This window comes from Microcebus murinus, chromosome 4 (genome assembly GCF_040939455.1).
Source record: "Microcebus murinus isolate Inina chromosome 4, M.murinus_Inina_mat1.0, whole genome shotgun sequence".
Lineage (NCBI taxonomy): Eukaryota > Metazoa > Chordata > Mammalia > Primates > Cheirogaleidae > Microcebus > Microcebus murinus.
Window position 1 is genome coordinate 47353923 of NC_134107.1, and position 25287 is coordinate 47379209.

The 25287-nt window shown below is 31.8% G+C and overlaps 1 protein-coding gene across 1 annotated transcript in view; it reads right to left on the bottom strand.

The window, feature by feature from the left end:
- Positions 1–25287, bottom strand: part of PDE3B (phosphodiesterase 3B) — a 136707-nt gene that overhangs the window by 18860 nt on the left and 92560 nt on the right. Inside the window, exons 5-11 of the mRNA XM_012780718.3 lie at positions 22994–23100; positions 16771–16981; positions 15937–16010; positions 11689–11837; positions 10724–10861; positions 9652–9763; positions 7572–7685 (exon numbers count right to left, since the gene is read on the bottom strand). Coding sequence (XP_012636172.1) covers positions 7572–7685; positions 9652–9763; positions 10724–10861; positions 11689–11837; positions 15937–16010; positions 16771–16981; positions 22994–23100 — 905 coding nt within the window. The remainder of the gene's footprint in view (positions 1–7571; positions 7686–9651; positions 9764–10723; positions 10862–11688; positions 11838–15936; positions 16011–16770; positions 16982–22993; positions 23101–25287) is intronic.

Genomic DNA, 25287 nt, shown 5'->3' on the forward strand with positions numbered 1-25287 from the left:
AAAATGGAAAAAAGAGGAGACAGCACATCAAACCACAAAGATATTAGAGATACAAAATTTCCCTGGTTGTATTCATCAGTGGAACCCAGACATAATGTTCTGTCTTGTCAAAGTTCAAAACGATTTTTTAACCCTAAATTAGTTGACTCAATATTTGCCATCAAAAGAATTTTTTAACATAATGATTTTAATACACTAGTGACAATTACAAGGATACCTCATTATTTTCATGCTATTTATATTTGTACCTAAACTGAGTTTTAGAATAACCCACACTAGAGCTATTTATAAAAATTATTTATTTGTTTATTATTTTTAAAGATAGATTCTTGCTATGTTGCCCAGGCTGGAGTGCAATGGGTATTTACAGGCATGATCATCATAGTGTACCACAGTCTTGAACTCCTGGCCTCTAGTGATCCTCCAGCTTTAGCCTCACTCACCACTGTGCTTGGCTTAGAGCTATTTTTAATATAATCATAAAAAATAAAAATAAGACAGTTAAGTATATAAATATGGATATATTAAGCAATCAAATTTCTGACAAGACTTTATCAATATCAGAGTCGATAATTTGAATTTTTTACTATGTTACATATATCTTGGATTTCCCCTACAATTTAAAAATACATAAATAAAATTTAAAATGGCAAAATATATTCTTTTAAACTCAATAATTACTTAGAATTGGCACGTTAGTATCTTAATATATTAGTTTGTACATGCCTAATAAAAATTAATAGTATGAAAAAGAACATAGTTGGCAAGGACAATTAAACATAATTATTATGAATCCCATTTATTTGCTTCCTTTCAGAAAATGATGATTCTTTTAACTTGCTGACTCATTTCAAAGGAGGCCTCAGTAAAAGACATCAAGATTGGAAGGGAAGATTGCAAACTATCTTTATTTGCAGATGGCATGAAAAAAAAGATATATATATACATATATATATATATATATATATATATATTCCTAGGAAATCCACTGAGAAAACTACTAGAACTAATAAATTAGTTCATCAAGGCTATAGGGGACAAGATCAACATGCAATAATCAATTGTATTTATACATAGTAGTAACAAACAATCAAAAAATGAACCTAAGAAAACAATTCCATTTAGAACAGCATCAAAAAGTATAAGATACTTCAGCTGACTGAGACAGGAGGATTGCCTGAGCCCAGGAGGCTGAAGTGAGCTATGACTGCACCACTGCATTTCAGCCTGAGTCATAGAGCAAGACCCTGTCTCAAAAAAAAAAAAAAAAATACTTAAGAATAAATTTAACCAAAGAAATAAAAATCTAGTATTCTGGAAACTGCTAACTATTGTTGAAAGAAATTAAAGAGGACGTAAATAGACTACAGCAGGTGGATCAGGTGGAGCATGCCTATAATCCTAGCACTTTGGGAGGCTGAGGTGGGAGGATCACTTGAGACCAGAAGCTTGAGACCAGCCTGGGCAACATAGTGAGACCCTGCCTCTACAAAACAAAATAAGAAAAAAATAGCTGGGCATAGTGGCATGTACCTGTAGTCCCAGCTACTTGGGAGACTGGGGAAGGAGGATCACTCAAGTTTAGGTTGCAGTGAGCTATGATAACACCACTGCACTCTAGCCTGAGCAACAGGGCAAGACCTTGTCTCTAAATAAATAAATAAATAAAAGACCTAAGTAAGTGGGAAAATACCCATGTTCACATATTAGAAGCCTTAACATTGTTAAGAGGGCAATACTCCCTAAATTGTCTCACAGATTCAAGATAATCTATGTCAAAATCCCAGCTGGGATTTTTGTAGAAATTTACAAGCTCAACCTAAAATTCATATGGAAATTCAAGAGACTCAGAATAGCCAAAACAATCTTGAAAAACACAGACAAAGTTGGAGTATTCAGACTTCCCAATTTCAAAGCTTACTACAAAACTCTAGTAATGAAGATATGTGGTACTGGCATAAAGACAGACATACGGATCAATGGAATGGAACTGAGAGTCTAAAAATAAGCCCTCACATTTATGGTCAACTGGTTTTCAACAACGGTGCCAAGACCTTGTTGGTGCCCTACTATGCGCCCTGCATGATGCTAGGACCTTTCATACATGTTTTCTCACTTAATGCTCACAACATCTTATCAGGTAGAAAATCTGATGTAATAACATTTAAGAGTCCACTATGTTTAAATATATAACGAACTCTTTTTAAACAAATGGTTCAGGGACAACTGAATATTTATATACAAAACAATATTCCACCTCTTCCTTATACCATACCCTCAAATTAGCTCCAAATGTATCGTAGACCTACATTTAAGAGCAATTATTATAAAACTCTTAGAAGAAAACAGGAGGGAATCTACAGGAGTCAATCTATAGAATGGGAGACAATATATGTAAACCATGCATCTAATAAGGGGTTAATATACAAAATATATAAAGAACTCAAACAATTCAATAACAAGAAAATAAATCATCTGAATAAAAAATGGGCAAAGTATGATAAGACATTTCTCAAATGCAGACATACAAATGGCCAACAGGTATATGAAAAATGCTGAACATCTCTAATCATCAGGGAAATGCAAATCAAAATCACAATGAGATATTACCTCACAACTATTAGGATGGCTATTAACAAAAGAAAGAGATAAGTGTTGGTAAGGATGTGGAGGAAAAGAGATACTTGTACACTACTGGTGAGACGATAAAGTAGTACATTCATTATGGAGGCTTCTCAGAAAGTTAAAAATAGAATTACCATATTATTCAGCAATCCCATTACTGGATATATACTCAAAGGAAATGAAATCAGTATGTTGAAGAGATATCTGCACTCCCATGTTGATGTAATATTATTCACAATATCTGAGGTATGGAATCAACCTAAGTGTCCATCAATGGATGAACAGATAAAGAAAATGTGGTATATATACACAGTGGAATGCTATTCAGACTTTAAAAAGAAGGAACCCCTCCTGTCATTTGCAACAACATGGATACAGTTGGAGAACCTTATGCTAACTGAAATAAGCAATCTGCAGAAAGATGAATGCTACATGATGTCACTTACATCTGGCATCTTAAAAAAGTTAAAGTCATAGAAGCAGAGAGTAAAATGACAGTTACCAGGAGGCCTGGTGGAAAACAGTATAGGAGAGATGTTTGTCAAAGGATACAAAATTCCATTTAGATAGGAGGATTAAGTTCAGGAGACTATCATATAACATATGACTATAGTTAATAATGATGTACTCTCTACTTGAAAATTACTGAAGAGTAGATTTTAAGTGTTCTTACCACAATGAATTATGTCAGGTAATAGATGTATTGATTGGCTTGCTTTAGCCATTCCACAATATATATATTAAAACATATTAGACATAATAAATATATTTTTCAATGAAAAATAATTACATTTTTAAAAAGAAAGAAAAAAGTGAATAAACAACACACAGAATGAGAATAGTTGCAAATCATAAATGTAATAAGGGACTTGTATCTAGAATATATAAAGAACTCTTAAAACTCAATAATAAAAAGACAAATGACCCAATTAAAAATGGGCAAAGGACTGAACGGACATTTCTCTGAAAAGATATACAAATAGCCCATAAGCACACAAAAAGATGCCCAACATCATTACCCATTAAGGAAAAGCAAATTAAAGCCACAATGAGCTACCACTTTACACCCACTAGCACAGTCATAACCAAAAAGGTAGATAATAACAAGAAGTGGCAAGGATGTAGAGAATTTGAAACCTTCATACATTACTAGTTGGATTCTAAAATAGTTTGGGAGCTCCTCAAAATGTTAAACCTTGTGACCTAGCAATTCTATAACTAGGTATATGCCTAGGGAAAATGAAAACATGTCCATACAAAAACTTGTGCATGAATCTTCACAGAAGCATCATTTACATTATTTACCCCAGATGTGGGAAGAACCCAAATGTCCATCAACCATATATTGGCTGGTAAGAGAATGAGAGAGGAAGAAAATGTTGCTTAATATATAAAATAAAAACATATCAAAGCAATGAGGAAAATACATATAGCTATTATAGACTTCATTTCTATGACTTGTCACATAACTTACTTGGGATTTATCATTTTCTTACTTCACCATTCATTCCATGTTCCCTTTGTCCTGCCAACCAGGATGAATACCAAAAAAAATTGCCTGAGTACATCATAGTTAAAATGCTAAAAACCAATAGCAAAGTAAAAAGGAACATATTAGGAGCATATTATATTTACATATTACATTTCTCGATAAAACCTAAGGCTGACATGTCAACAGAAACTATGAAATTCAGATGATGATGGAATGATATCTTCATATATACTGAAATATAAAAACATTCTAGGATAAAATTAAGATATCTAATGCAAGGCTGGTTCAGCATACGCAAATCTACAAATGCAATTCACCTCATAAATAAAAGCAAGAACAAAGACCATAGGATTCTCTCAATAGATGCAGAAAAAGCATTTGACAAAGTCCAACTCCCCTTTATGATAAAAACTCTTAACAAAATAGGCATAAGTGGCTCATACCTTAAAATTATCAAGTCCATTTATGACAAATCCATGCCAATATCATACTTGATGGGGAAAAATTGAAACCATTCCCACTTCAAACCAGAACTAGACAAGGATGCTCATTATCTCTACTTCTATTCAACATAGTGCTCGAAGTCCTAGCTATAGCAATTAGGCAAGAGAGGGACATTAAGGGCATCCAAGTGGGGGCAGATGAGATCAAACTCTCGCTCTTTGCCAATGATATGATATTATATCTAGAAAACCCCAAGGATTTGCCCAAGAAACTCCTAGATTTGATAAATGAATTTTGTAAAGTCTCAGGTTACAAAATCAATACACACAAATCAGACGCATTCATATATGCCAATAACAGTCAAGCCAAAACTCAAATCAAAAACGCAATACCTTTTGCTATAGCCCCAAAGAAAATTAAATATCTAGGAATATATTTAATGAAAGATTTGAGAGACGTATACAAGAAGAACTACAAAACACTAAAAAAAGAAATTGTAGAAGATGTAAACAAATGGAAAAATCTACCTTGCTCATGAATTGGTAGAATCAATATCATTAAAATGTCAATATTACCTAAAGTGATCTACAGAATTAATGTAATCCCCATCAAAGTACCATCATCATTCTTTACAGATCTTGAAAAAATAATTCTCCACTTTGTATTGAATCAGAAAAGACTTTGTAGAGCCAAAGCAATCTTAAGTAAAAAGAACAAACCGAGAGGTATCAGTCTTTCAGACTTCAAGCTGTACTACAAAGCAATAATAATTAAAACAGCTTGGGACTGGCACGAGAACAGAGACATTGATCTTTGGAATAGGACTAATATTCCAGAGATGAAACCATCTGCATATGGTAATCTAATCTTTGATAAAGCAGTCAAAAATATATATTTGGGAAAAGAATCTCTTTTCAATAAATGGTGCTGGGGAAACTGGATAGCTACATGCAAAAGAATGAAACTGGATCCCTACCTCTCACTTCTCACAAAAATCAACTCAAGATGGATAACAGACTTAAACCTAAGGCATGAAACCTTAAGAATTCTAGAAGAAGATGTTGGGAAGACCCTTTCAGACATCGGCCTAGGCAAAGAATTTTTGAAGAAGACCCCCAAAGCAATCACTGCAGCAACAAAAATAAACAAATGGGATCTGATCAAATTAAAAAGCCTCTGCACAGCCAAGGAAACTATCATTAGAGTGAAGAGACAGCCTACAGAATGGCAGAAAATATTTGCTCTCTACACATCTGATAAAGGTCTGATAACAAGAATCTATCTAGAACTTAAAAGAATCAACAAGAAAAATCAAACCCCATCAATAAATGGGCAATGGGAATGAACAGAAACTTTTCAAAAGAAGACAGAATAATGGCCAGCAAACATATAAAAAATGCTCAACATCTCTAATCATTAGAGAAATGCAAATCAAAACCACAATGAGATATCACCTAACTCCAGTGAGATTGGCCTCTATCAAAAAATCCCAAAACAACAAATGCTGTTGAGCATGTAGAGAGACAGGAACACTCCTACACTGCTGGTAGGACTGCAAATTAATGCAACCTCTGTGGAAAAGAATTTGGAGATATCTCAAAAAGCTAAAAATAGAAATACCATTTGATCCAGCAATAGCACTGTTAGGCATCTCCCCCAAAGAGCAAAAAACATCTGCACCCGAACGTTTATGGCAGCACAATCCACTATTGCAAAGATGTGGAAACAACCCAAGTGCCCATCAATTCATGAGTGGATTATTAAAATTTGGTATATCTATACAATGGAATATTACTCAATTATAAGAAACGACGGTGATCTAGCACCACTTATATTTTCCACGATTGAGTTTGAGCCCATTATCCAAAGTGAGGTGACACAAGATCAGAAGAATGGGCTCCACATGTACTCACCATCAAATTGGTATTGACTGATTAACACTAAGGTGTTCACATGGTGGTAGTGTTCTCCAGGGATTAGGGGGTTGGGGCGGGTAGACTCACAACTGAGGGACACGGTGGGCATTGTAGAGGGGAAGGACATGCCTCTAACCCTTGCTAGCGAGAGGCAAAGATATAAAGTGTAACCAAAATGTTTGTACTCTCATAATTTCCTGAAATAAAAGAAAAAAGATATCTACAAACAAAAAAGCTGAAAAAATGTTCTCCGATAGAAGCACAGAACTGCTGAAAGGACTCATGGGCACTGGAAAGAGTAAATACAGATGGCAGACAAAAAAGAACCAGTGACATAAAGCAAATCCATACAAATATTGGCAGTACTTCAGACTCAACTACCCAAATGTAAAGCAATCATTGAGTCTATGACACTTACACTGATCAGTATGGTAATATTATTTCTCAGGTATTGGTAACTGAGCAAATTCTATCCTGATATATATCTCTTACTGGAGTATTCCCTCTACCTTTTTATAAACTAGAATAAGAAAACTATGAATATCATAATTCATTATATTTACATAAATATTGTATTTATGATGAGAAATATTGTTAGTTTTTTTTCTTTTTGTTCCATAATTCTTCCAACCCTGAGAATTATTAGCTTTTTTGGAAGCAAAATTTTCATGTTTACAAAGAATTTTTAGTATCATGATACTTAAGTCAGGCTTTAAACATGTTCCCTTTGGTTTGGGAATGTTATATATTTTAAATGTACATGATACACTTGAAACTAAAACAAAACCAAGAATAAAAAAAAGCCAAGGAATGATTATCACAATATTGAGGACAGTGGCTATCTCAGTAGGAAATCAATAGGATGGGACAGAGAAAGAAACATGACAGATCCCAGTACTGGATCTTAATTAATCCACCTTAAAATGCATAGCAAGTTTAAAATGTTTCGTGTCATTATTATGCATCAAAACTTACAGTCCTTTATATGTACTAAAGATTATTTAAACATTTTTTAAAGAGGAGAGATAGTAAAATGAGAGAGCTGGATTTATTGCTCCTAATAAAATCATTGAGAGACCTGTAGACAGAAGTACCTGTTTCACTTCCTGTTCCATGATCATTGTGCATCTGCTGTAAGCCAGGAATTGGCCGTGTTGTCAGATACCAAACTGCATGTAGGACATCTGTGGCATGTATACGATTGTGATCTAAAGTCACAAAGATGTTTTATAAAAATGGTTATTCTACTAGGTTTGACATAGGACATTTTTAAAGTACAAGAATTTTCTAGCTATACTATATATCCTCATAAATAAAATGTATAACTTAGAATAATTTCCCACAACAGTATTTAGTTTCATTTGTAAAGTCTCTTGATGTGTTAGAAAGTTCTCTTTTAAAAACTTTCACATATACTATGGCAACATAGTAAAGGGGCCAAAGAAAAGCCAGGATAACCTAGGATAACTGAAAGGCATTAGAAAATTTTCTTAAGGTTACTGTTTTGTGGCTTTTAAAAAAATGTCATGTAGTATGTGGATTATGGAGACACACTTTTGCACACAAAACAGTTACAACTTTTGGATACTTATACTTTTGCCAAAAAAAAAGAAGGAAAAAAAAAGGTAAGAAATACCTATGTCTCAGGTTTGCTATAAGAATTAAATGATAAATGATATGTGAAAACATCCAGAACAGTGTCTGAGACATAGTATATGATCAATAGAACACTGATTTGCTGAAATTCCACTATGTGAAAAGGCAATATGTCATAATATAAAGAATATAAGTTTTAGTAGTCAGACCTAGAACTGAAACTCAGCTTTGGTATCTAGCTTTATGATTTTGGGAAAACTGTTTCTCAGTTTACTTCTCCTCCATAAAAGGTAGATAATACAACCTTTCCAACAGATTAAATAAGACAACCTATGTGAATCTAATGATTATAGTCATAGCAGATATCCAATAAAAATTCAACACTGCAACAAATGTTTAATGAATACCTACAAGCTAGCATTAGTAGATAATACAATACTAAGTGTTCAGGCTATAGACATCACATGATGTCAATCCACTAGGAGCTTAATTATCACTAATATAATCATCATCTTTTATTGACCATATAACTATGTGCCATGAATTCCAATATGTGTTTTACATGAATTATTCTTATATTATTATCACTGCCTATGGAGTAGGCACTATTAATATTCCCATTTACAAACTTGTAAACTAAAGTTTATAAAAGTTAGGTACAGAGACTGTTTTCTTAACTAATACATCCTAATTGAATCTGACAGTGAAGACTCCTTACCATATTTCTTTCCATTCTGCTTCCCTTACATTCCATCTTAATGTATCCCTATATTCCATTTATAAAATTCAGCCATTTTTTGAAATGTACAATTTATAAGTGTAAATAATAGTATATATAACTCATCTTAAATTATTAAACTTTATTAATGAGTTATGCCAATATAAGAAAAAGTAAATAATTTTTATGAATAGTAAAGATATTTATAATATCACTGACTTCCCAAATAATATGTCAATATGAAGAGATATTATAGACTATATATTAAAAAGCCACATCTTTTCCTAATATGAAACTCAAATTACAGTCAATCATAAAATCCAACAGCCATTAAACATTATTCCATAAATCAGAATGTAGTCAAAAATAGAAACTATGGATAAATTTTAAACATTTTAAAATAAAAAATTTTCTGAAATTCTTGACCAAACAGCTAAAAAGCTAAGGCAAATAATTTTAACATAGAAAGATGTATACTATTAATATATAAATTAGGTGTAAAAAGCAGATTATAAATATATATCAATATTATGATCCCTTTTACAAAAAATAAATTTATAAGAAGAAATTCTTCAAGGATATATACTAATATGTTAACAGTGGTCAGTTAACTCTAGCTAGTGTGACACAAATTTTCTTTTAAATATTTTTTTTTCCTTTTTTTTTTTTAATTTCAGCATCTTATGGGGGTACAAATGTTAAGGTTACATATATTGCCCATGCCTCCTCTACCCCCTCAAGTTATGCTTTTCCAAACATGTAGTTTTAAAGGTGTTTAAGGGACCATCTAAAAAGAAAGATAATAAAGAGTTTCAAAACCAGTATCACTTGTACTTAAATAATAAGATGTTAATACTTACAAGGAATGTCTCGATAGCCATCTTCTAATGCACAAAAATACTTCATAAATTGTTGAGTGGGAATTTTAAATATGTCCAATAAACCAGTGTCTTGAAATAAGGTGTACATAACCTAATTGTCAATTAAAATAAAGTTCACTTTAAAAATCAAAATTCCTATTTGTAGCTGAGTACAATGTTTCTGTGATTTGCATTTAGGAATGTTAACCATGTGTATGCCTTAGAATTAATAATTCATTAAAAACTTTCCTAGAGTTAATTCTTTCCAAAAAATAAGAAAGGAATAACATCACCCTAAAGCTCCTGAAAACCTAAAAAGGCTTACCACACATATTATATCACAATTTATAATTTTTCCATTTTTCTCTTTATTTATTCATAATTTAGTACAGGGAATGTGAATTCTATCTAGTCCTAGCCTATGTGTTAAAAAAAAAGTCAGAACAATATCATATTTATCACATTTTTATCTTTAACAATGTCAATGAAATGAACTTATTTGTCTTCTACATAATTTACCCTTATGTTTGTGCATTTCATAAATAAGATATTAAAGTAATTAATGAGTGATATTTTGGGAAGGTTAATCCAATGCTGTTATATCGATCTATCAGATAGATTACTTGAATCAAAATGGTAAAATGGAAGCATATTTCCATGGTTCTAGCATGAAATGAATCATCTGGCCTTAGGTAAAGAATAGGCAAGTGAAAAAAATGAAGCATCAGTTTTAGTGGTTAGAACTAGATCACTTTCATATCTTTTTCAACCTTAAAATTCAAGAAAATATAAATTTTTATTACTTCTTTAGCCTAAATTAAATCCCATAAATATGGTCAACTATACTTTTCATTTATATATGTAATTGCATAATCTATATGTAATATTATATGTAATATATAATTGTTTTATATATATATTTGGGTTTTACAAAAAAATAAATAATTCAATGAACCATGTCATTGTTGAACAAATGCCTAAAGCAATATTATATGATATTTAGATTTTGCTTTTTATAAAGACTTGAGAAAAAATTAATTTATAGTAAAAAAGTAGAGATTTGAAAACAAACCTGACTGAGAATCCTTCCTGATTTTTCTCCCATCTTTTCTACAAGTTCAAAAATTTGAAAATTCCAGTTGCTCATCTTTTCTATTAATGAGTCATAATCTTCTACTAAAATCCAGTCCAGTGATACTTCCTGTTCAACCTGCACATGCAGGAAGACAACAACTTTATTTTACCTTTTATAAATATTGTTAAATCCACATCTAAATGAGAACACTTAGAATTGAACATTTATTTGAAAAAGGTCAGTACCATTTTGTATAATGGTTATTTTCAAATACACTCTTATCTGTACTTCCTACGTTTTCTCTTTGTAGAATGCTATCTTCAGACAACTATAAACATGTCTGCTGGGCATAAGAAGACTTACTAACCTTCTTACAATTACTCTTATAAAAATGTTATATTTCCAAATCACTACACAAATCTAAAATCCACCATTTTCTTTTTAGAAGTTACAGGTATCAAAGGGTAAGAGAAAAAAACTTATATCCTTTAGTGGCATTTATGACCAAGATAACTTCCCAAATGAAATGGATGGGTGTTTTTTTCCTAAAGGCTTAAAATTTGAACTTTAAGAATAAAAATATATTTCTATTATAAGTAATTATTTTCATTGTTTTTAATAACTGTATACATGTTTTCTGTACTTTAAAAGATATAATTAAGAAACTATCAGAATAAAAATAATATGTCTACAATAAAATAAATGTCTACAATAATATGTCTATAATAAATAAAATGTATCCATTTAAAAATGAAGGCTGTTTGTCCCTCTTGTATAACAGGTTTAAAATAAATACTATATTATTTGAAACCCAAGCAATATTTTAGTTACAGTAATTTCTCAGTTAAAAAAATTTAAATAACATTACATTAAAAATCTTGTTCTGGGAAAAATAATGAAACCAGTACTAACTAGTATTATATTTCACCTTAACATAATCATATTGAAAGTTTATCTTTTACATTTAGTTGCTGTTCATTCTGTGCCTCTTCTGGTAGGCGATTATCACCTTCTAAAAATAATTTTCTGCAGTCTCTCTTCTCTGTTTCCTCTTCTTGTGGAGTTTCCATAAGGTTAAATGATTCTTTTGAGAAAATGTTTTCTTCTTCACCTTTCAAAAAAATGTATAGTAATAAATAGGAATAAAATTTCCCCTATGAGTACAGCTCAATAAGAAAAATGGTTACATGTTAAAAATATTCAGATAAAGTGAACCATAATGGAGTTCAATCTAAATTAAGTTGTATCTTGCTGGACCAATTTGCCCAGGTACCTTGTTCTTAGGCAACACACACATTTCACATGTTAGACTCATCTTACATATCTACTCATGGATGAAAGAGAAAAAGAGTGGATATTCTTTATAAAAGTGAGAAACAGAAAAAGTCAGTCCCTATCAATAGAAATCTTCTTACCAATTTTATGTAAACAGTTTCTAACATCTCTGAGTTTTAGATATAAAAACTCTAAATTCATAATTATAAGTGAATGAGATTGTTACATACAAAACTTAAACCACAGTATCATGAATTGTGAGTTATTTCTCTGCCAATGTGATTAATAATATTCTTTTTCTCCAATCACATGGAAAAAGGGAGCAGCATTGATAGATAAATAGTATTCATTCAAATGTTAGTAAACATTCGTATTCATTCCATTTGTAATACCCTAAATAGGGAACTTTCTCCAAATCCATTAGTAGAATAAATAAAGTGTGTATATATTCACACAACTGAACATTACAGAACAAAGAGAATGAACTACAGTATGAATGGTTCTTATATATATGTTATTGGTTCTTATATATTATATTAATTAATTATAATAATATATATTAAGTACAATATGAATAGTTCTTATATATATTAATGTTCACTGAAAGAATTCAGGCACCAAGGTACATATTCTGTGATTTTCTTTATGAAAAATTTAAAAGCATATCAAAACTGATACACATGAGTATTGAAAGAAAGGAAGATCATTGTCTTTGAATGATATGGCTGGAAGGGAACATAAAAGGTAATTTTGAGGTGCTGGTAATATATTATTTCTTGATCTGGGTACTGATAGCACAGTGTACGAAAGTTCACCAAACTACAGACTCATCATCTGTGTACTTTTCAACATGTAGAATTTTTAAAATTGGGGTTTTTTCTTAAGTAAAGAGAGTTATTAAGAGTAGTCATTGGAATTGAGTTTCAGAAGAACTAGGTTCAAATTCTGATTTTTGTACTTTGTAATGGTAAACTTTTCCCCCCAGTATAATGTGGATAATGATACCCCTATTGCTAGATGTTACACATAATAAGTTATCAATAAATGTTAGTTATATCTGAGCTTAATCAACTGAATATATAAAAAAATATCATTAATTGATAATGATCAGGAATTAGTATTGTTGGAAAAATAATTTTTCCAAATGAAAAACATTTATTTTAAGAAATAAAATTTAGAATATTCAAGTAGTCTTTGTAAGTTAAGGCAGTAACTACAATGATATTCTAAAATAGCAGTTAATCTAAAAATTGTTGGCATTTGAAGTATATTACATAATTTATTTTTTAATGATATAAATTCCTAATAACTATATTTTACGGATAACAAAAACAGTTGAGATAAATATGGCATTTCTTTTCCAAAGATGTCTGCAAGACTATCTCATATCCCACATACTTTTCTGAAATGAATTCTTACCACTCCTCCATCAAGAGAGTGTCTTTATTTACCAACCCCTTCAAATCTCAAATTCACAGGCCTATGAATGCTCTGATTTATTTCTCACAGTTCTGGAGGCTGGAAGTCTGAGATCAGGGTGCCAGCATGGTCAAGTTCTGGAAAGAGCTCTGTTCCAGTCTGCAACTACCAAGTTCTCATTGCATCCTCACATGGTTGAAAAGAGGGCTAGAGAGCTTTCTGGAGTGCCTTTTACAAGGGAACTAATCCCATTCATGAGGGTTCCCCCTTCATGACCTAATTATCTCCAAAAGGCCCTACCTAATACCTAATACCTAATACCATTGCATTGGGGGTTAGGATTTTGACATGAATTTGAGGGGAACACAAACATTCAGCCAATTATAATTTTAGTAAATGTATAGCAACCATCATGCCAATCCAGTTTTAGATATTCTCATTAACCCAAAATGTTCCCTTACCACCAATTATGGTAATCTCTATTCTCACCTTAGGCAACAATTGTTCTGTTTATCATCTCTATAAATTTGCCTTTTGAGAATTTCATATAAATGTAATCATATAACACATAATCTTTTGAGTCTGCCTTCTTTTACTTAGAATAATGTTTGAAGTTCATCCCTGTTGCAGCATGTATCAGAAGTTCATTCCTTTAATTGCTAAATAGAATCCAATTGTAGGTATATAACATATGATGTTTATTCATTCACAAGTTGATGGACATTTGCATTGTTTCTAGGTTTGCACTATCATGAATATAAGCATTCACTTACTTGTCTCTAAGTGTTCATTATGTTTTCTCTTGGGTGGATTTTTAGCTGTGGTATTGTTGGGTCATATGGTAAATTTATGTGTTTAGAAGTTAACTTTCAAAAATTCTGCCAAAATGTTTTTGAAAGTGGCTATACCATTTTATATTCCCATCAGCAATGCACAAGGGTCTCAATTTCTCTGCATCTTTGTCAGCATTCAGTACTGTTGGACTGACTGTCTTTTGATTATAACTATTCTAGTTTAAGTGTAGCAGTATTTCAATGTAGTATTAATTTATATTTCCCTAATGATTAATGATGTTTATCATCTGTTCATGTTTTAGTTACTCATCTATTTATCTCCTCCAAATTACTTTCACCAAAATATCTAAAATCTTTTGTCCATTTTTTAATTGAGTAGTTTGACTCATTATTATTGAGTTGTAAGAGTTCTTTATATATTATATATATAAGTCCTTAATCAGATGTATAACTGTAAATATTTTCTCTCAGTGTGTGGTTTATCTTTTCATTTTCTTATTGGTGTCTTTTGAAATGCAAAATTTTAAAATTTTGCTGAAGCCCAATTTATTATTTTTTCTTCTTTCATAAATTGTGCTTTCAGTATCGTAAGAATGCTTTACTCACTCAAGGTCACAAAGACTCTGTCCTATATTTTCTTCCAGAAGTTTCATGGTTTTAGTTCATATACTTAGGTTATGATCTATTTTGAGTTACTTTTTGTGTATGTGGTGAGGTAAAGATCCAAGTTCTTTTTCTGGCAAGTGGATATCTAATTGTCTTGGAACCATTTGTTTAAAAACAACAACAACAACAACTATTCTTTCCCTTTTGAATTATCTTGCTTCTTTGTCAAAAGTCAATTGACTATAAATGCAAGAATTTTCCTTTGGACTCTCAGTTCTGTTCCATCGATTTGTAAGCTCTTCTCTGTGCCAGTACCACAATATCTTAATTATAGTGGCTTTATAATAAGTTTTCAAATCAAGTGGTGAAAGTCCTCCAAATTTGTTCTTTTTCAAATTTGTTTTGGCTATTGAGAGTCATTTGTATTTCCATACGAAGTTTAACACCAACTTGTCAATTTCAGCACATACCCTATTGGTGGCCTCAGACTCCGGCTCATGTTCTAGAACTTTTATTCTCCTCTAGATCTCGTACTGGAAATTCTTAGAAGCTTATTAGTTCTTGAATGGCTTCAAGTAGATTTTTAAAAAAATAACTTGTCCAGCTTTTGTAGCTGCCCTTAGGGGGAATGTTGGACTGAGTTACCTGGTTAATTATTACTGGTGGTTTTCATCATCAATTTTTTAAGGTTATAAAACAACTATAATTTTATCAATAACATTTCTTGTTTGGGGATATAAAATGTTTCGAAATGATATAACTGACCACATTTTAAAATAACTCCTCTCTATGCTATAAAAAATTTCTGCAAATATTTTTGGGCTTAGATTGTGTAGTATAAATTTGTGTTAAAATAAATAATTTCACAATTTATGAATACTAGCCATAAACTAAGAAGACTACATTCATTTGTACAACACATTTTTATTCTTCAAGATACTTTCACCATCTATAATATAATTTGTTTTTAATAATTCCTCTGTGAAGTAGGTGAAAATATTATAATATTTATTTTAAAGATAGATAAACTGAAGTTAAACTCAATCATTTGTCCATTCTAAAAAACACTATAAGAAATTGCTCTTAAACTCAAATATATGACTTTTGCAATCTCACCTGATTTTCCACTGTGGCATTCCATACCAGGTGATTCAGATGTCGAAACATATTTCTGTATTTGATGTCCACAGCTTGTAGAATAAAATAGATAAATATATATGGTAAATGAGGTAAATTTTTTACCTAACCTTAATTAGAAAATCTGCTTAAATTTTAATCAAGATCCCAAGTGAAACACATGCTAATATTCCAATCTCTATAAACTTAAAAGGCTTTATCCTAGAAAGCATCTGTGTGTCCCTGAAAGAAATAATACATTTTTGAAAGTCAACATTGAGGTCTGAGGTAAACTCTTATTACTATCAAAGCAGAAAGGAGATTAAGCACAATATGAACTGGTATTATGAATAAGCACTAAAGTAGTACATACTAAAATAATTCTCTCAACATTTACTGATATCTTATGATAAAAAAATACTATTATATTTCACTTCAGATGGAGACCATTTAATTAGAAAATTAATAATAGCACTGAAATGAGAAAAAGGTTATTTAGATTAAAAACTACTACATAAAGAAGGTATCTCTTTAATCCATCATCTAGTTATAAAACAGAACTAGAAAACTGGTAATATTAATACTTTATTAAAATACAGTACTTCCTCAGATAATGTCATTGATAGGTTCTTAAAAATTGAGACTGTAAGTAAGATGACTTATACAAGATCCTCAAATTATGTCATTTCATTAAAATATAAATGAGAAAAAAAACTTGTTTCATTATAAGTCATTTGGGTTAAAGTTGCAGCATCCAAGAACCTATCAATGATGTTGAGGACTTACTTTAACTTATATTTTTAAACAGAAATAATGAACAGTTGGGAAACTTACCTGTTACACAGATTGCTATCAGAATTTCTAAACTGCTGATACAAATCTGGTGTATTGGGTACACAGCCCAGAGATTTGTGTAAAATAACGCTTGGCTTATTAAAAAAATCAGCAGTATCAGGAAATTCTATAGGTGATCGATTAGTTAGAGAGCCAGTAGACACTAGTCCATGGCTGGGAGAATTCACAGGATTCAGGCTGGATAAAGCACCTTAAAAATTAAGAGAGAAGATAGATAAATAAATATATATATATGTGTTTATTATGTATGTCTGTGTTTTTATAAAGAACATTTTCCTTCTTTAAATAAAGCAAAGTATTTACAATTAAATGATATAATAAATTTCTACATGGGGCTTCAAGACATTCTAGAAATTTAAGCAAGATTTGTCATATTTATCAATATCCATTACTGTTGAGTAAACAACTGGCATAATAGCACATAACAAGTAAATAAATATTAAGAGTATGACTAAAATGTACATACTGCATGGCACAAATTGTCCTAATTCATATTGGTCTTATCTTTCACATTTTGTGTCCCTACCGGCTTGATTATCCACATAAGTAAAGCATCTCTACCAAATTTTACTGAATTTTTTTCAATTCAGTAAAATTCAATTTTATTGAAAAACTAAAGTTCCTAATAGCATTAAGCAAGTTGAGGATATGCTAAAATTATATGCTAACATAGTGACAGAACCCTTTACAAACTGCATCCAAATATTTCCAGCTCATATACTCATTCAACAAATATTTGACAGCCTAGTATATGCTGGAAATGTGCTGGATTTCACAATGGAGAAAAAGATACTATTCCAGTGATTCAAAGAACCTAGAGTACAGTGGAAAATGCAAACAAGTGCTAGGTTCTAAAATAAGGGAAAAAACAAAGTGCTTTAGGAACACATAGGATGAGTGCCTTGAACTAATGCAGTGTGGGTATACTTGGAAAGAGATAGGCAGATTTAAAACTTTATTTGGAAATAATAAAGATCCAAGGAAAGCGTGATTCAGAGAGAAAAACAAGTTAACAGTGACTAAGAAGCTACAGTATTTTCAGGCATAGTAGTAAATACTTACAGATGTGTGTGATGGTGTCAACTTGACTAGGTTATGGGGCTGAGTTGTTTGGTCAAACACTAGTCTAGATGTTGCTGCTGAAGATATTTTTTTACCGTAGATGTGATTAACATTTCAATCATTAGACTTTGAATAAAGCAGATTAATTTTCATAATAGGTGTGGGCCTCATCCAAGCAGTTAAAGCCTTAAGAGAAAAAACTGAGGCTTCCCAGAGGCACTGTTTTTTTTTATTGTACTGTATTGTATATATTTAAGGTGTAGAACATGATGTTTTGCTATACACATACATAGAGAAATGGTTACCACAGTCAAGCAAAATTAACATTCATCATCTAACAGTTAACTTTACGTATGTGTGTTTGTATGTATATGTGGTAAGAGGATCTAAAACCTATTCCCTTAATATCAATAAAATATTAATAACTATAGTCTTCATGCTATACATTAGATTTCTATACTTATTCATCCTATATATCTACAACTTTGTACCATTTGACCTACATCTCCTGATTTCCACCAACCCTGCCTCAGCCCCTGGTAACCACCACTCTACTCCCTGTTTCTATGTTTTCAACTGTCTTTTTTAGATTCCCATGTCACAAAGCTCATGTAGTATTTTTCTTTCTGTGTCTGACTTATTCACTTAGCATAATGTCCTCTAGGTTTATCCATGCTATCACAAATGACAAGATTTCCTTATTCATTAAGGCTGAATTTTATTCCATTTTGCATATATACCACATTTTCTTTATCCATTCATCCACTAGTGAACAGTTGAGTTGTCTGCATAGTTTGGCTATTGTGAATAATACTTTAATGAACATGGGAATGCAGATATCTCTATGAGGTGTTTTTTTTCTTTTTTTTCATTTCTTTTGGTTATAGATCCAGAGAAGAAATTGCTAGGTCATATGGCAGTTTTTTTCTTTAATTTTTTGAGAAACCTCCATACTATTTTCCATAATGGCTGCACCATTTGCATTCTCAAGAGTGTAAAGGGTTCCCTTTTCTCCACACCCTTGCCAACATTTGTTATCTCTCATGGCTTTGACATTTATAGTTGAATCTCTGATATATTTTCAGTTAATTTTTTAGTACAGTGAGAGTATTCATTCTTTTGCGAGGACAAGTACATATGCACTTGTCCTAGCACCATCTGTTGAAAACATTCTTCATTCCTCATTGAATTATCTTAGCACCTTTGTTGAAAATCATTTGACCATAAATGTAGAGGTTTATTTCTGGACTCGCAACTCCATTCCATTGAATTGAAATATCCTTATGTTAGCACCACACTGTCTTGATTACTGTAGCATGGCAGTAAGTTTTAAAATTTGGAAGTATGAATCTTCCAATTTTTTTCTTCTCTTTTTATTGAAGAACTCTTTTGGCTATTCTGGAGCCCTTGCTTGTCCATATGAATTTTAGCATTAGATGTCAATTTATGCAAAGAATCAGGTCAAATTTTTATAAGGACTGTGTTGAATCTAGAACCCTTTGGGGAATATTGCAATCTTAACAATATTAAGTCGTTTAATCCATGAACATAGAATGTCTTTCCAGTTACTGAGGTCTTCTTTAATTTCTTTCAACAATGTTTTATATTTTCATTGAAAGGCTTTGCATTGTTTTGTTACATTTATTTCAAAGTATTTTCTGATGCTAACTGTAAATGAAATTATTTTCTTAACTTCAGTTTGGGATTGCTCATTGCTAGTGTATGGAAATAAAATGGATTTTGTATATCCTGCCACATTGATGAACTTGCTTATTGGTTATATTATGTTTCAGTAAATTTCTTCGGATTTTATATATACAAGATCACGCCATTTGCAAATACAGTTTTACTTCTTCCTTTTATTCCTTTTTATCTAACTGCTTTAGTTAGAACCTACAATCCAATATTGAGTATAAGTGGCAATTATTTTATATTTATTAAAATAATGTTATAACTTTATTTCATAATTTCTAATTACATATATTCTCTCTGGTGAGATAGTATTGTCATACTCTTCTTAAATATTTCAGATATGGTTTCCTCTGATTCTTTAAACATATTTACAAAGGCAGATTTATAGTCTTTATCTATTTAAGTCCAAAATCCAAGAACCTCTGAGAAATTTTCTGTTGGCTATTTTTTTCCCTGTGTACAAAGCAAAATTTTCTTCTGTCTTTGCATGTTTCATAAATTTTTGTTGAAAACTGAACATTTTAGATAAAATATTACCCGATGGCTGCAAAGCTGCTAGGTTTTGATTACTGTACCACTGAGCTGGGGAGGAAGGGGGAAGATTAAAATAGCCCCAAATTAAAATGTCACAGAATCCAGTCTTACCAAGGTTCAGTAGTTTTCTTGGATAGAAAACTTCTAGTTTGTTCTCTGGCTTTTGGTAATTTCCAGAGTTTTGAAATGACTGCTTTAGTTTTATTCCTTTTTTGTTTGTTTGTTTGTTTTAGCAGAAAAGTAAATCTTCCCTCTGCCATTCCAGAAGTTGATTTCTATGTATTATTTTAATCCTTTGAAACTCACTGAGACTTGCTATAGTCAAGCAAATGCTATGTTGTGATACAATTTGTGTCCTTGGAAAATATAAGCATCTTGTAAATGGCTGGGTATAGCATTTTATCATCATTAATTGAAGTTAGTTGATCATGTTGTTCAAATCTTTCATATATTAATACTATTTTGGTCTGCTATTCTACTAGTTAATGAGAGTGGAGAGTTAAAATCTCCAAATATAATAATGGACTTGTCTATTTCTCCCTTAGCTCTGTCAATTTTTAGTTCACTTATTTAATAGCTATGAGATCAGATCTATCTGTTCTTATATTTAAAGTATGCCTCATATAAAGAGGATATAGTTGAGTCTTATATTTTTAATTCAGTCTGACAATCTCTATATTTTTATTGGAATGTATAGTCCAATTTTTTGTTGAAGACTGGACATTTCATAGATAATATACTGTAAAAACTTTGGTCAGATCTTTCCCTCTGCCCCAAGTGTGCATATTTAATGTAATATAGCATCTTTAATCTACCGTGTTGCTATTTATTTTTCATTTTAGCCTACTGTCTTTGTTTCTTTTTCTTTTTTTGGATTATTCAAGTTTTTTTTTTATCATGTCATTTTACCTCCCTTATTAGCATTTTAGTTATATCTTTTTCTATTATTCTTTTAATTTTCCCCCTGGATATTAACAATGAACATTTTAAAATACTGGTCTCTCTTAAATTAGAACTTTTTATTACTTCTCAATCATTGCTAGTACCTTACAGCAAGTTTTTAAGTCCATTTACCCCTTCCTTTCCCTTTAGGGTATTGTTGCCATATATTTGACTTCAACATATATTACAAATGCTGTAAAAGTATTATTACTTTTGTTTTTCCCATCAATATTTTCTTATACTCACCACCTATTTAGGATTACCAGTGATTTTCTTTGTTTCTGCAGTTTCATTTGTTCCTGATTCAATCTGGATCATTTTCCTCCTACCTAAGAAACTTCCTTTATGAATCTTAGTAGTGTAGACCTGCTAGCAATAAATTGTTTCAGCTTTTGTTTGTTTGAAAAAAAATTGTCTTTTTCTCTAGCTTCTTACTTGATTTAGTAAAAATATTTTTGCCAGCTTTACTGTGGTATAATTTGTCAACAAAAATTGTACAATATTCAAGGTATATAACATGATGACTTGATTTGCACATATACTGTGAAATGATTTTCATGATCACACTAATTAACATATATATGACCACACTTGGTTACCGTTTTGTGTGTAGAGGGGTAAGGACACTTTGGAAAAAAAAGTTTTATTTTGCTCTAATTTTTCAAGGATATTTCACTGGATAAAAGAGTTCTATGTTGACAAGTTTTGTTCTTTCAACACTTCAACTACACCGTTGCATTGTCCTGGGTATCCATAGTTGCTATTTAAGAAGTCATTATCAGTACTATTGTTGCTTCCTGGAAAATAACCTTCTTCTGGTTACTTTTCAGTTTTTTTCTTTATTTTATAATTAAAGGGTTTGACTGATATACCTAGCTGTGATTTTCTCTATTTATCCTGCTTGTGGTTCACTGAGTTTTATGAATTTGTTGGCTTCTTTCATTAGTTTTGGAAAATTATTCTGTCCTTTTTCCCCTTTCCTTTCTTTTTGGGACTTCATTCACACATATTTTAGAACTTCTGACTATGTCCTGTATGTCTCTTACACTTTGTTCTGTTCTTATGCATTTTTTCCTTTCTACGCTTCAGTTTGGATATTTTCAATTTCTCTGTCTTCAAGCTCACTATTTTTGTTTTCTGCTGTGTCCAATATACTTTTAAACTATCAAATAAGCTTCTAAATCAATCAAATGCATTTCTCAGCTCTGGATCATCCACCACTTCTTTTCTAATGGATTTCAGTTCTCCATTGAAGGTATCCATTCATTTTGCCTATCTTTCTATTTCTTTTAAAACATTATTGTTATTTTGAAGACTGTTAGATCCAGCATCAATATCATGTACAATATATATATAGATCTTTTTCTAGTGCCTGCTTTTCTTGATTATTGTAACATTTTCCTCTCTCTTCACATGTTTAATAATTTTTTATTGTGTATAGATGAATTTTGTGCTTGTATATCCCACTGTGCCAAAATATCAGTTTGCTCTGCTATTACTATGTTGTATTTGTAAAATATCTTTGAGTCAAGAAGTTTTGAAGCATTCTATAATCTTTTAATTTAAAGATAATTTCTACTGGAATGACTTAGCAGGATTATTAAGGGTTTTTCCTGTTCTCATGCTAAGGTTTTTTTCTACACATTTACCATTCTACAAAAGAAATACTCTTTGCTGAAGATTTTTCCTTGTTTTGTATCTGCAAATATTCAAGTTAGTTGAATAGTTCTATATTTTATCTCTGAATCCCTAGTGTCTAAAAAAGTGCCTGGTACATAGTAGATGTTCAAAAAGTGTTTACTAAAAGAATTAGTAAATGGTCAACTATTAGCCAACACAAATTGCTCAGTCATGTTAACTTAAAACACATGAAATTGTATTCAAAATTAGCTACAATGTATAATGAAAAGAATTAATACTACCATAAACTTTGAGATCTCCCATATTTAAATCATAAAGACTGATTTCTTACCAGCTCTTCTCAGACCTATATGGTGAGTCAGTGATACAGAAGATGATCTTTGCTTCGGGATTGTCAGTAGATTTGAACTAAAAGGCCCATTTAGATAGCATCCTTGACTGAAAGGGAAAGATAGCAGGTTAGGAATCTTAAAACCATGAAAAAATGTCCTTCTTTGTGGTCTTTAATTCAATTAGCAAATATATCCTTATAAATTCAGAGTTTTGACATTTATTTAGTGCCTAAGCCCTAAAGCAGAAGGGCGCAAACTTTTTCTGTAAAGAACTGGATAGCAAATACTTTTCACTTTGTAGGCTATAAGATCTGCTGCAACTATTCAACTCTGCCATTGTGGCTCAAAAGCATTCATAAACAATAATAAATGAATTGGTATGGCTGTGTTTCAATTAAATTTTATTTATAAAAACAGGTTATAAACTAGATTAGGTTCACAAGCTATAGTTTGCTGATCCCTGGACTAAAGCAGGTTATCATTATCACCTGAAAGTCGTCTATTTCCCCCCCCTCCCCCAGAAACAGAGTCTCTCTCTGTTACCCATGCTGGAGTACAGTGATGTGATCATAGCTTACTGCAGCCTCGAACTCCTCAGCTCAAGCAATCCTCCTGCCTTAGATGATTCTGGTGTTCCTGGTCCAGGGACCTAACTGAGAACCACTGGCCTAAAGTACAGTTTTTAATTATTTTCTGTTCCCACTCTTCACAAATACTGACTACCATACCAAATTTCCTTTGTAAACCCCTAGCCTCAGCCCAAGACTTTGAAATGGTTTCTTTGAGGCACAAACCTTGCCCATTTCCCCACCGCTAGCTCTGGAATAAAGTCACTTTCCTTTCACTACACCTTATCCTTCTTATTGTCCTTTGTAAGCTGCAAGCAGCTGAGCATGTATTTGATTACAGATCTGTATCTCTATGAGAGAAAAAGATTCTGTATTATCAAGAGAAGGCATGCAAAATCAGTTGGTAATCACTCGTTAAAACTTCTTTGTTGATATTAACAATAATTATAATAACAACAGGCATTATTGTAAGTAAGAAAGGAGTGATTCGGAAATATAGGACTCCAACCAGCTTGAGCAATCAGCCTGTATTTCACCTTCTTGTTTTCACAGAACTCTGTGAAGCCTGTAGCCCACCCAGACAGCTAAAACTAGCCCCTGACAAACCATGGCATCTTACAGATGAACTCAAGTGAACTTTCCTCATCGCCATGCTAAAGCCTCCACCCTGAGAGGCACTAACCCTAACCCCATTCCTAAATTTGGTAGAAGACAGTTTTTTCCACCAGCCGGGGTGAGGGGTGGGGTTGGTTTGTGGGTGGGTGGAGCTCTGCAACCTGGTCCCCAACAGGCCACAGACAAGTACCAGTTCACAGCCTGGGGGCTGAGGGTCACAGAAACAGAGAACTCAGAAATAAAACCATATAATTACAACCAACTGATCTTTGACAACGGAGACAAAAACAGACATTGGGAAAAGGACACCTTATTTATCAATTGCGCCAGGATAATTCGATAGTCACGTGCAGAAAAATGAAACAAGACCCCTATCTCTCACCATATGCAAAAATTAATTCAAGATGGATTAAAGACTTAAATTTAAGGCATGAAACCATAAAAATTGTAGAAGAAAACATAGGAAAAACTCTTCTAGACAAAGTTGTAGACAAAGAATTTATGACTAAGACCTGAAAGGCAAATACAGCAACAACAAAAGTATATAAATAGAACTTAAAGTTAAAACCTTCTCTACTGTAAAGGAAATAATCAACAAACAGGCAACCCACAGAATGGGAGGAAATATTCACAAACTATACATCCAACAAATGACTATTAACCACAATCTACAAAGACTCTAACAAATCATCAAGAAAAAAACCAAACAAACCCATCAAAAAATGGGCAAAAGACATGATCAGAAGCTTTTCAAAATAAGACAGAAAAATGGCCAAGAAACACGTGAAAAAATGTTCAACATCACTAACCATCAGGGAAATACAAATTAAAACCACAATGAGATACTACTTTACTCTTGCAGAATGGCCATTATTAAAAAGTAAAAAAACAATGGATGCTGGCATGGATGCAGAGAAAAAGATACTCATATACTGTTGGTGGGACAGCAAAATAGCACAACCTCTATGGAAAACAATATGGCAATTCCTAAACGAGCTAAAGGTAAAACTACCATTTGATCCAGCAATCCCACTACTGGGTATCTACCCAAAGGAAAAGAAATCATTGTATCAAAAGGACACCTGCACTCAAATGTTTATTGCAGTACA